Source organism: Madurella fahalii (assembly GCF_045866475.1).
Source record: "Madurella fahalii IFM 68171 DNA, scaffold_2, whole genome shotgun sequence".
In the NCBI taxonomy this organism is placed as follows: Eukaryota; Fungi; Ascomycota; class Sordariomycetes; order Sordariales; genus Madurella; species Madurella fahalii.
The window spans coordinates 6,063,322-6,075,833 of NW_027263972.1; the positions used below are offsets into that span (position 1 = coordinate 6,063,322).

At 55.2% G+C, this 12,512-nt stretch overlaps 3 protein-coding genes across 3 annotated transcripts; 1 reads left to right on the forward strand and 2 right to left on the reverse strand.

Annotated features, from left to right (window-relative positions):
* Positions 1 to 153: 153 nt before the first annotated feature.
* Positions 154 to 2,233, reverse strand: URG1 (Uracil-regulated protein 1; the record flags this gene model as incomplete). The annotated part of the gene is made up of 10 exons (XM_071059944.1): positions 154 to 227; positions 289 to 374; positions 444 to 473; positions 531 to 693; positions 771 to 774; positions 834 to 989; positions 1,044 to 1,126; positions 1,186 to 1,228; positions 1,295 to 1,542; positions 1,594 to 2,233. 10 exons carry the CDS (start codon positions 2,231 to 2,233, stop codon positions 154 to 156), a joined length of 1,527 nt encoding a protein of 508 aa, XP_070916045.1.
* Positions 2,234 to 4,139: 1,906 nt separating this feature from the next.
* On the reverse strand, positions 4,140 to 5,013 carry FUR1 (Uracil phosphoribosyltransferase, synthesizes UMP from uracil; the record flags this gene model as incomplete). The annotated part of the gene is made up of 4 exons (XM_071059945.1): positions 4,140 to 4,191; positions 4,244 to 4,415; positions 4,470 to 4,828; positions 4,877 to 5,013. The coding sequence occupies 4 exons, from the start codon at positions 5,011 to 5,013 to the stop codon at positions 4,140 to 4,142; spliced, it is 720 nt and encodes a 239-aa protein (XP_070916046.1).
* Positions 5,014 to 9,898: 4,885 nt separating this feature from the next.
* Positions 9,899 to 12,512, forward strand: MFIFM68171_04526 (Wings apart-like protein C-terminal domain-containing protein; the record flags this gene model as incomplete). The annotated part of the gene is made up of 2 exons (XM_071059946.1): positions 9,899 to 12,184; positions 12,237 to 12,512. 2 exons carry the CDS (start codon positions 9,899 to 9,901, stop codon positions 12,510 to 12,512), a joined length of 2,562 nt encoding a protein of 853 aa, XP_070916047.1.

The following is a 12,512-nucleotide window of genomic DNA, read 5'->3' on the forward strand; positions in this document are numbered from 1 at the left end:
CAATGGCAAGCGTGACGCTTCAAATACTGCAAACGGCTGCAGGCCTCTTGGAGCTACGCAGGACGTGGCTTCGGCGGGGCGTTAGTGGTCGATGCTGTGCCTTCTGTCAGTATCCTGCACCCCGCGATTCGTCAGTACGTTTCCGGTGGTTGCTTACTCCTCCCATATGCGGCCCTGCACGGCCTTGAGTTGCTCCTCCGTCATTCGCTGGCCCGTTGTGAAATACCCTGCCGTAAAGCCGTGTGTCAGAGTGGAGGTCAAAAAGGGCAGGCAGCAAAGTTGCCATACCGGCAGTGATCTTGGCATCGATCTCTACTCTCGAGTCGGCCGGAATCCACGACTCTGGGAGTTCAACTCGCTCGTGGATCGGGATACTATCGGGGATGGCGCTGTTAGCGTCGCTCGTTCGTTTCAACAACAGCGCAGTAGTGATCCGGACTCACCCCTGTCCTACGATGGCATCGTGCTTCATGCTAGAGGTCGAAATATGTCAGTACAGAAACCGAGAGTTAGGCACGTGTGCAACTAACTTGCTCATACTGAGCATCCTGTCGATCTTGGTAATACCGAGCCAGTGCAGGATGTCCGGCATCAGGGCCTGGAAGCGCATATCTTTGACCCCCGCGATGTTTTCTGTCCTCTTGAAGTAGTCCGATGCGCGATCCTCTCCCCGCTTGCGAGCGTTATACACGACTGCAGATCTCTGTTAGACAGGCCCGTGACACTTGAGGTAACCGCAATAGAGCCGGCCCTCCAGGAGTGAGACATACGGTACTGCATTCGGGTGAGTTTCCTGATCTAACGGTAGAGGAACGGACCGGGAAAACACTTACCTTGGTTACTTCGCCAAGAGCTCTGCCTTCCTTACGGAAGTAGATCACGACACCGCTGCCGCCATTCTGTGCTTCCTTGACCGCCTCCTCGATGCCGAAGATGAGATAGGGCCTGCATGTACAAATATCCGAGCCAAAGACATCGCTGCCATTGCACTGCCGGGCTGCTGTCAGCGGGGGTATCAGCACGGAGATCCCATGGCGGCCTACCTCGTCATGGATGCGCAGCGCGAGCCTCTTGGAAGGGTCGGACATTTTCGCCGGATCTCCGAAGCAGTAAACCGTCAAACCGCCTGTGGCCAGTCAGATAATGTCGATAGCGGAGGAGCGCGGGGAGCGGGATATTGTTTACCAATAGGGGGTAGGAAGACCTTGATGTCGGAGCGGGTTATCAGCTACACGCCGCATCAGTCTCATGCCCGGCAAAGTGGGAGCTCCTTTCTCCTCAAAGAAGCATTTACCTCTGGATACATGCCGCCGGTATGCTCGAAGAGGGACCTGCGCAGCGTGCCCTCATCGATACCGAATCGCTCGGCAACGCCGGGAAGATACCAAACAGGCTCAACAGCGAATTTGGTCACGTTAAGCTCGCCAAGTTCGTTGAGGCACACCTTCCCGTCGGGAACCAGCCGCCCGCTCTTCACGCTCTCTTCGAGCTCCGGCAGCTTCATGTGAGCCTTAGTGATGGCGATGGTCGGCCGCAAATCCACTATCGGCGCGTTAGACAGCCGGGTAACAAAGTCTCAAATCGGAAACATGCCGTTTTCTTTCTGCATAATGTCCTTGTAAACCCACGGAACCAAGTGGCCCCAGGGGTCCATGGCCACAATCTTCTTCTTGTCAGACCATTGGGGAAAGGGACCAATGTTTACCGCAGGCTCGGTGTTGGTGTAGTCGGGCTTGTGGTCAGCCTTGAGCTCCCGGCTGGCAAGAGCCAAGGCATAGTAGATGGAATACGAGCCTCCGTGAGCACCGATGGCGTTCCGTCTCCCGATGGTGGACGTTGACCTGGACACGGTTACAGGCCCGCGCTTCAGGGCATCTTCGGCTCCCCACTCCAACGGCAGTGGCTTGATGCCGATCTGTTTGGGATACGTGGTGAGGATAACGCGCGATGAGAAGCCGGATTTGACATCCGGGGATGCCGACGATGGCGGGGGCGAACGGGTCCCCGCTTCGGCCGGCATCACGGCCGACGGCGTGTGGGTGAATCCGGCGCCGAGAGGTGTGGTGACCCTGCCAACTCCATCCGCCTCGGTGGTGCTTGGGCGTCGGCCATCGTGAGACTTCTCCAGCTCACCGACACGCTGCGAAATGGACTCGACAGCGGACAACAACTGCGTCTGACCCTGGGTAATGGCCTTCAGCGCCTCCTTCACCTCTTCTAAGCCGGATGCCATGATGTCGATCCCACCAGAGAGAAGATGGAAATGGCAGGACGTAGGGACGTGAGAAGGGGTTGTTTGCAGCAATGATACACTGCCGGATGGAAAACAAAGCACAAATGCCAACAGAGGACAGGATGACGGAGCCCAACCGGTGGCCTTGGTTGGTGCCCTATTTGTGACGGTGCGCTTTCAACAACGAGCAAACCTAGTCGAAAGCCACGAAGACGGCGATTCAACGAGATTGGTATTATTTGTATGGTATTGAGGACTGGGGGTTCACAAAGTTTTGCGCCCAGACGAGTCTCGTGATAAGCAATGGGCTTCCATCGGGCGCCGTCTGGCAGGTATCACCGGCGGTCGGGAGGCACTGGTACGGACAACTGCGCAGGTGATCGATAGGCAGGGATGGCGTCCGGTAGTGCTCACAGTGGCCCCCTGCACACCATGGGTCTCTGATCCACCGGCGCGCCAGCGGCGGGGCAACGCAACCCGACCGGATCGGCTTCCGCGGCTCTGGATCTCGGGATGTGCTGGATTACGGGCTGACCGCAGCATTTATTCTACAGTAGGCACAGTATGGCGTCTGGTAGTGGCCGTGAGGCATACTGGGTGTACCGAGAACCAAATGTCCTTTCGGTTGCGATATTGAGATCGATCTCTGGCAGCAAGTCTGCGTTCAGAAGAACGGAATGGATGGATTGCTTATTGCCACATGGATGCCAGTCTTGGCCTGGCGGGCGGTGGTGTGTGGACACTGTAGTGTAGATCTGAAACTGCGGGGCTGAAGCCATGCCCTGCCAATGCGCCCGCACGGGCCAACTCTGAACTACCGGCTGCTTGGTGCTGGAAATATCCGCCAAAAGTTTCAACTGGAATCTTGCAAGGCGCGAGTTTCATCGCCGACACTATTCGTTCTTGGTGGCGGGGTCTGGGCGCGTCTCAAAGCACTGCAGGACTCGCACGACGCGGCACAACACACCAATTTAAGCTTTTCAGACGGGCCAAAATTTCGAGCGCCTTGGCATATAAAGAGATCGATCAAGCCAGCTTTCGCCTGCGTCCATCACCATCGAACACCATCCGTCGTCGCGGGCGAATTTTCCACTCCAAGCGCTCCCCACCAAATCCACCGAGTCGAAACAGCCACCCAAAGACAATGGGAAAACGCAAGAGCTCAAAGAAGCCGGTGGCGAAGAAGAAGGCATGCGCAGTCTCTACCAGAGCGTGCAGTTTCTCGAAGCGCTCGGGCTAACCCCTCAACCGTTTAGAACGAGCCGCTTCCGACTGTTTTTACATGTCTATTCTGCAACCACGAAAAATCCATTGCGGTCAAGCTCGACAAGAAAGCGGGCGTCGGCCACCTCGAGTGCAAGGTCTGCGGCCAGAATTTCCAGTGCGGCATCAACTGTAAGCAAAATCGATGTAACGCGCCGATTGGGGCGCATCGACAGCGCAGGGGCTCAACAGCATGGCAGATCTTTCCGCAGCGGTAGACGTCTATAGTGAATGGGTTGATGCAGCAGGTAGGCGTCGTCACCCCTTCCACTTAAGCTGGCGCATAGATTGACATTAGCGCCCCCAGATGCCGTCGCCCAGGAGTCTGCGTCACAAGCAGCGCCCAGCAGGTTAAGCAGCGGACGAGCTGGGGCCGCGAGCCGGAGGATAGACGAGGAGGAGGATGAGGCGGGATACGAAGGGGAGGGTATCGCGGCCGATGATGACTACGATTAAGGTATATATTATGGGCGGTTCACTCTTGCTTTCTCTTGAGTGGGATATTGGAATCAGCGATGATCGCGGGCGATATCGAGTCACACAACCGGTGAGTTTTCCGTGAGGAATGTTTCAATCCAGCGGAAGAATATAATGTCTACGTTGAACTCATGCACGCGCTGCATAAACGTTGAGGAGTTGAATCTCACCGGGTATAATATCTGTCGCCAAAGTCGCCCAGGCCGGGTATAATGTAGCTAAAATAGCCATGAGCCGGTCGTTCTCGATCATGTATCCGGGAGGACTCACCACTTCTCGTCAAGTCCCTGGTCGACAAAGGCTGTCACCACCCGGAGCTTGGGAAACTTGGTCGCGAAATTACGGATGCCCTCGGGGCTTGCGAGGACGTTGAGGAACAGGATGCGCTCCTCAGGCACGCCGCGTGATTTCAGAACGTCGACGGCCATGATGGCGGAGCCGCCTATGAACCGGTCAGCCATCCTTCCTCGCACTCGCACCCAGATGGCACACCTACCGGTCGCAAACATGGGGTCCAGCAGGAGGACCCATCTATCGGCGATGTCATCGGGGAGCTTGTCATAGAAGAGCTTGGGCTGTGCCGTTTCCTCGTCTCTCTGGATCAAAATCTTGCCGATCCGCACTGACCGGCAGCACTCCCTCAACCCCTGCTCCATCGCCTCGCCGGCCCGCATGATGGACACACCGCAGATTTTCCCCTGGAACACCAGACCATCATAAGGGCGTCCAACAGGAGTCGTCACGGTGTGCTCAACGGTAGGCAGGTGGTTGAGGCCTTCCTCCACCAGGAGACGAATGATGCGGTTGGAGTAGAAGATGAAGTCGCCCCGCTGAGTATCCTTGTTGCGGATGATGCTGCGGCATATCAGAATGCATCAGCTGCCGGGAACGGAAGGTACTCACGAGAGCAGCGCAATCAGTTGAGGCGTCTGTGGGAGGACCGTGACTGTATCCACATCAACCACGGTCGAGACAGTTGCCGTAGGCTTCTGGCTCTCCGCGCGGTAATCAGGCCCGACGCATGACTTGCAGTTCGACATTGCGTTGCTTGACCGATTTTGTGACGCTAAAACAGTGAGAGTGAGCCGATGCGCCCAACCAGCGGGGCTGCGGCAGGTTGTACTGACAATACAATGGATGCGGGACGTCGACGAGACGGATCCTTAAGGCGGCGCTGAACCGGGTTTCAGAGCAATGACAAAGACAGTGTGTTCTTACTGCCTTGTGAAGTCGCGACAGGGATGAAGTGGCAAACCGGACCGATCAGAAGGTTGAAGCCCAGGTTGGGTTTCGATCGGCTCAGTGAAGAAAGTTAAAGTCCCACGAGCAGATAATTCATTGACCCTCCTCCTAGCTTTCATGCAGAGGAGGATCTAGACCAACCCCACCAAAGCCAAGTCTGTATTACAGAGAAAAGGTCATGTTTTGCAGTCCGAGGTGCTGATTTTGGCTAGTCCTGACCCGCTGTTTTTGGCACCCTCGACCACCCCTCAAAAGTACCTCCAAGCTCGGCCACAGGTACCGGCCAAAGTCTACTCTACAGCCCAGCAACTCCAAATGGGCACCGCGATTTAGGGCCATACAGGCATCACAGCATGGCCTGAAGGGGAGTCCAGGACCCGGGAGTCCGGCTTTAAATTAGAGGCGGGGGCGTCTACTCGCACCTTAGGAAGCGCCCCCGCACACCTTAATTCCACACCGCCTTCCGTTTTTGGAAGGCGGTGAGCCAAGCCAAGCCTCACCATCACCACTAGGTGACAACGGTCGCGATCCAGTGCCCGAGACCGATGGGAATTCACACGGTTCTGAGCAACTTTGAGCCAAACAGTCCATTTTTGCAATAAAAAGAGAGCTCGTGAGCCTGTGTCAAGTGATTACTTAAGCCACTACTCGCCCTGTGATTGGCTGAATCGCGCCAATCCTGTGCGCATGACCCTACGTATGACCGCCCTGTTCAGCCAGGCCCTCCTCGATCTGTGTTGTCAATTGACTGGCCATCTGATCACAAACAAGACGACTGGCCCTGCGAATACCAGCCCCCTTGGTGATGCCCCGAGCTCCCCTAACCCTGGCATGGTCCCGACTCGTGACGGGCGCGCTGGACGGTGCAACAACGATTTGGCTGCGTGTAAGGCTATCATCCATCCCTAAGGCTTGTTCATTGTTTCCCGAGAGGCCCACGTCTTCTTACTGCGAGGGCTCTTTGCGAATTGAGGGCGCGAGACCGGCCTGGCGCTGTGTTGAAGCCCGTGATCTTCCCGCACGACCACGAGCACCACGGCGACGACAACCACAACTGCGAGCCGGCTAGCTGCTAACAGGGGGCTGGGTAGCCGGAATAACTAGCTGGCTACCCCCAGGGAGTAGCTCCGAGGGCTGTCGCTCGGAGGCTCGTATATAGGCCTGTAGATCTGAGCTTCTGGACCCGTGTAACGCAGGATGCGTCAGGGGTAACGAGGATAGGGGGTCGCACGGCAAGATGGGGGTTCGTAAGATAGGGGGTGGGTAAGTGATCAATTAAAGCCTGCTTCACTCTCTGGCTTCGCCAGAGAGTCCTTCCTATATACCAATCATCAAATGCAACCTTTGTTCGTACGGGCTGAGCCATGGTTTTGGAGAACTGCACTGACGTAGTCACTTCAGTTGGTGTAGCCCAGATTCACCACCGACCATGCCACCACAGCTAAGCACGCCGCACACCACACTCTGAGTCCTAGGTGTTACAGGGGCGCTCGATATGTAGTATATAAGACCACAGTGCCTATCTAGATCAGCTTTCCATAACTCTTCAGCAATTAACCTAAGTTGTACAGCAGCCATTAAGTAACCCCTCATGAAGATTGCCATTGCTACATTAGACTCTCTGCCCTAGGAAAGACCCCTATAAGCCCCTGTTACTTAATGTTTGTAACATACAGCCGTACGGCTATCTGTTCCTGTAACATCGCGTAGCGGACCACATATGTTACGTGGCGGAGGCCAGCACTGCACAGCGGTGTCTGGGCCTACATCCCGTCAGGGATGACGGCCCCGGGGTCATCGCTTACGTCTATAAAGACCCCTCAGATTTGTCCCTAGAGGACATTCATTCAATCAACCATCATCATATCTTACTTTGTCATAGATCGTGCCAGTGTTCATGAAGTGCCTACCTCAGCGTCAAGGCTGACGCCCTTGAGGTCACCAGTTACGAGACCACGACGGAAACCCCGTAACAACATACGCAAACTTCTAATAATGAGTATCTTTGTCACATGCGTCGTCTTATCCAGAGGCACGATCTGCAGATAACCGTTGTTGGATGCACTCAGGCAAAGGTGTACCACATCGATCCAGGAATAAGCAGTAGGATTAATATCTTATTAAGCTCAGTGTGTAGTATCGGCTGTTACCGAACAAAGCGAGCTACCACCCCAGCAACCTGAACTACCCTCCGTTGCTATAGCTTGTTTTAGGAAAAGAAGAGAAAAAAGTAACAACCCTCAAAAACGACCTACGCGTGGCTCTGCCTCGAACGTGATCTGTACTTAAGTGATGATCTTGCAATAACTAAGCAGAGAAAGGGCTATTTGTGTCTAAAAAATGGGCATAGTGCCGTATACCTCCCTCAGCTGTTCCCAAGTCACACTGTTTCCGTAAATAAGCTTCGCAACCATCTTGCCAGCCCAAAGACTTCCTTTTGAAGTCATGTACTGGCGGTAAGTAATCTCGGCACTCCTAGAAGCCATGTAGGTGGAGAGTGGTGTAAGATTCGGACGCAGTGCCGTGTCTACCCCTAGATTGTCCAGCGGCGGCCTCTTTTCCTGACGTCTCTCCGTTTCCCTTATAGACTCCACAACAAGATTCTTCAGCTCGATGATGGGACGATTCTTCTCATCTGACAACACTGGGAAGGTGACAAATTCTGAGCAGACTGACAGCTGCTCAAGGGGGGCAGCCTGTGCACTGCCCAATCAATAATTCCCGTCAGATTATACTCGTCGTCAAAAAGCATATTGCCGTAATGCAGGTCGAGATGACATAGGGAGAAAGGGCCTCGGACTCTGTCTTCAATGATAATGTGGCTTAGCGCCATTTTCAGCACCCAACATACCGTCAGCCAGTCTGGGTCATCCGGATGCATGGCAATTATCTGCCGATTTTCGCCCTGTCTCTGGTTGTAGAAATATTCCAGCGAAGTTTCCAGGGGGTCAGGCGAAGAGTGCCAGGCCATAGCCGTGATCTCGACGGGCTGATCGGCATTCTCTCTACACCAAAGGCGCCCAATGCGGCTGAAGGTCAGATTCTGGAGTTCCGCGAAGATATTTGCAAGCTGTTTGGCCACTTTGGCATGGAATTGGTGAGGTATGGCCGTCGCCACCCCTTTCGGAACGGTGCGGCCACCCAGGTACTCCATGAAAATGTACGGGTAGCCAAAGGGTTGGTCCGCGGACGTTTCAAAGTCGAAGACCTGAGGGATCGGGATAGTGGTATACTTTTTGACTATTTTCATCGTAGCAATCTCGCTAAGCATCGAGGTTCTATCGTGGTCATCGGAGGGCTTGATGCGGGATTCGAGCGATCCAGAACACATCGTCTGAAAATACGAGCTCCAGGGCCACATTATCGAAACCAGATGTAAAATGTGTTAGATTGACGCTGCAATCGACATGCGAGGGTACGTATGGTTGGTGTTTCCTCCGCGATTCTATTCCGCGTGTTTTCAGATACTCGAAGTTTGCTGTGGAGTGAAGGAGCTGGATTCGCTTATACTTGTCCGAATCTGGACTCATGGCAGCAAAACCCTGCCAGTGGTAGCTTGGTCTTTCCATCTCGCTAGACAACTTCAGTGCTCCGGTGGAGAAGACAGTTTGGCAAAGAGCTCGTAAGCTTGTTGACCTCGAGATCAAAGCAACCGGTACGCAGAGCGCCAGGGTTGGGGGACAACAAAAGTCGGGTCCGTGCGCTGGGCTCTGTTTAGCAGAAGAGGGTGGCCTGCGGAGGGAGGCCGACCACTCAGAAAACGGAAGCGTCGACAGCAACACACATCTTACAGGTAAGCGCCACATCTACCCTTCTAGCTGTGCCAGTTGCAGAGGCACGAGACGTGTTATTTTAGAACGAACAAGGCAGCGAGGTATCTTAGCATATGGGAAAATTTGACGGCGCTGTCATGCCTCGAAAAGCTTTTCGAATATTGGCAAAGAGAGCTGGGCTGCACCTAACGCCGAGAACATGCAAGTTTCACGGAGAAGAGCCGCTAGGGACACGAACGATGGTCATAGCAGGATTCTCTATGTATAGGGCAGGTTTCTTTATCTTAGCCGCGTCAGTTTACATAGAAAGGCTCTATAGTAATATGGTAGAACTCCATGAGTAGAAAAGTTTGCTCCCCTCGATCCCGTCTTTGTTGTGTGCGGAGTGCAGCCCCACTGCAGGGGCCCGGCAACCGGCATCAGATTTGCACGAGCCACCCACCGCCAGCCATCTGCAACCTAAGGTGGCAGGCCCCCGGCCCCTGGATGTGGGGTTTCCGAGCGATGCCGAGTGCTTGTTTCCCAAACAACAACTGCACCGTGATCTCGAATAGCAACAGCAGCAATTCGTCCATCCGTGAAAGAGGCCACAGAGCAGTTCCCCACTTGTAGCACCTATCGCGACGCTCCTTCAGCGCCCGCTACTGCGCGCGTCGCTATTACTGGCTCCAATTTTGACCCAGCAACTCGATTTGCGCAACACCGACGGGCTACATTGTCGCTTGCAGCCGCGACCGAACCCGCATCTTCGGATCGAGTGCGTCCTTCCTGGAAACATTCGACGCGATAGGGAGGATGTCCTGCTGAACAGCCGTTTGTCCCGCGAATCGCACCACCGGGTCGTAGAGTTATCAAGGCTGATTGGCTGATTCGGAACCAACTTGCCGCCATCCTCCAGCAATCCAGCACAATGGCCAGCACCAGCGACTTTGACTTTGGCTTCGCGCCGAAGAAGAAAGTTACTACCTATGGCAAAGCCGGGCGAAGGAGACCCCAGGCGACACCGGTGGGAGTTCTGAGACATGCGGAATCGGCGCCTGTGATCCCGACGGCATCCACTTTCACCTCACCTTCCAGCTCGCCTGAGCCCTATCAGCCGTTGGCGCGCGCCACCGATTCAAGCAAGGGCAGACCGCGACAGCAAGGTCACACAAAAAACCCCGGAGTTCGCCAGAAGCCTCCCGAGGAGGCAGAAAGCCAGCCGCTTCCTGAGATTGCCGGGATCGAGCCACAGCACGACGATGGCGCGAGAGCCAAGAAACGGAGGCTTGTGCGAGGATATTCCGACAAGGGGAGGTTTGACGGTCCCTACTCGACCCCGGATTCGTCCCCCTCGGGCGGGCGATCGTCTGGGTCTGAGGCTGACGAGGAAATCCCTCGATCAGCGCCGAATGCGACCCGTGCTGTAGCTTCCCGGAATACCCCCGAGAAGGATATCGGCATGGAGGATGCTGGCTCCGCGCCGATGCCATTTTCCGCGAAGACATCTCGGGCATTCAAGAATCTAAGTGTCAGCTCCAAACAGCCGGAGAGGAATAAACAGCAAATTCCCATCCGTCTCTCCGCGCAAGTTTCTTCCTCTAAGGCTGTCCCCAAGCCAACGCCGCGGTCACAGACTACGGCAGCCGATACCCACACCCCGGGCCCTACGGCTCGGACGACCCGGAAAAGACGTCTTATCGATGCTCTTGCGGCCCAGGCAGAGGATGAGACTAGCTCGGGGGGAGAAGAGGCGTCCTCGCAAGCATCAGCCATTCCGCATGCCGGACCGACATCGGCATTCAGGGACTCCAGCCCACCGGCGCTATCAAGTTTGAACCAGCCAAAGACTCTTGCGCGACCCGTCATCGCAGCCAAGAAGACTGGCCCGAAGTTTACTTACAGCCAGCAAAGAACGATGCTAGCTGATGACGACGACTTGCTAGGAGGTGCTGGGTTTGATGACCTTGGCAATGGGTCGGCCGGCGGGGCGCTGTTCAACTTTGGGCGCCTCACTAAAAGCTCAACCATAAACACCTTTTCCTATCTCGACGAAGACGACGAGACCGTCAACACCGGCGCCGTTCGGAGCCTTCATGAGTTGAGGCAAGCCGGCGCAAATAGCCGGTTTGCCGACGAAATGGATGATATACTCGACAGGATTGGCTCGCCGTCGGCCAAACCTTCGTCCTTGCGCAGGGGTGCATTGCTAGAGGTTGCGCAGAAGATGAAACACAAAGACTTCCGCCAGCAATTCCGCAACCACAGCGATGGGGGTAATTTGTTCAAGTCTCTTGGAGAGGAGACGGATCTGGTGTCTGGCTACGCCGTCCTTGCCATCGTCACTACCCTTCTTGCTGCTACCACATCCGCTCATCTAATCCAACAGCTTCGCTCACAAGGCCTCCCCAAGCTTATCAGCCGGCTTTTGGGCGAATCTACCGATATAGCCCAGCTAGCCAAGGATAGGAAGCATAACGTGTCCAGGAATGCCCAGATAACGTTAACGACGATCAGAGGCTCACTCTTGGACTTGCCTATCTGGGAGCCTTTCTCTCCGACGTTGTTGTCGCCGCGCACGCTGGCGTTGAAGTGCTTGGATCTTTTCATGAGGCAATCTACCCACACGTCGGCCGACGATGAGGTGTTCTCCCAGGTTGTTTCGGACTGCCTGTTCTCGATCCTCTCGGATGGCGTGTCTGACCCCGGGTGCTGGGACTTCCCGCATCGCCAAGAGTCGTGCGACTTTTATCTCGCGCTTTATGTGCTCGAGGGTCACTCGATTAACGCGATGCAGTCGCGTTTGAGTTCTAGGTGGACCAAACAATACGCCCCAACTGTCGCAGACGTTCTGGAAACAGCGCTAGACCGGCCCGCTGATAAGTTTGACGACCTCGAGAGTCTCACGCTCAGGATCTCTCTCAACATCACAAACCACAACGGCGAGGCCTCCCGCCTGTTTGTCGAGAAGGGGTTGCTTGGGCGCCTCGCAAAATCAGCTTGTGTCGCTTTTGGAGTGGTGCTGAATTCGATGAAGGTCGACTCATTCTTGTCCAAAGTCCTCGAGTCCCTCATCATGATGCTGGGGGCCATGATCAATTTTTGTGTATATTATCCACCTGCTTCGGCAACCCTCGAGGAACGAGACGACGGGGTGGGGTCGCCGCTGAATCAACTGATTCGAGTCTTTGCAGACAACCACTCAAAGACGGGAGACGTAAGTTAACTAGCCGAGGAGCCGGCCGGACGCAGTTGCTGACCTGGTGCAGGCCGACTCGATGGAGGAGACACAACTCAACGTTGCCCTCGGTTATCTTTCGATCCTCTTGGGTTACCTTTGCTTGCGCGAGTCGATTCGGGACCGGTTCGTCTCGGTTCACCCAAAGAAACGCGTCCAGCCGCTGCTCGACTCGATCAACGAGTTCATCGCCTTCCACCACAAGGTTGCCGAGGCACAGGGCCGAGACGAATCGAAGCAGGATTCTGCGACGGCCGCGTTGGCCCGTCTGCAGAGCCTGGTAGACCAGCTGGCAGCGCAGGGTTGA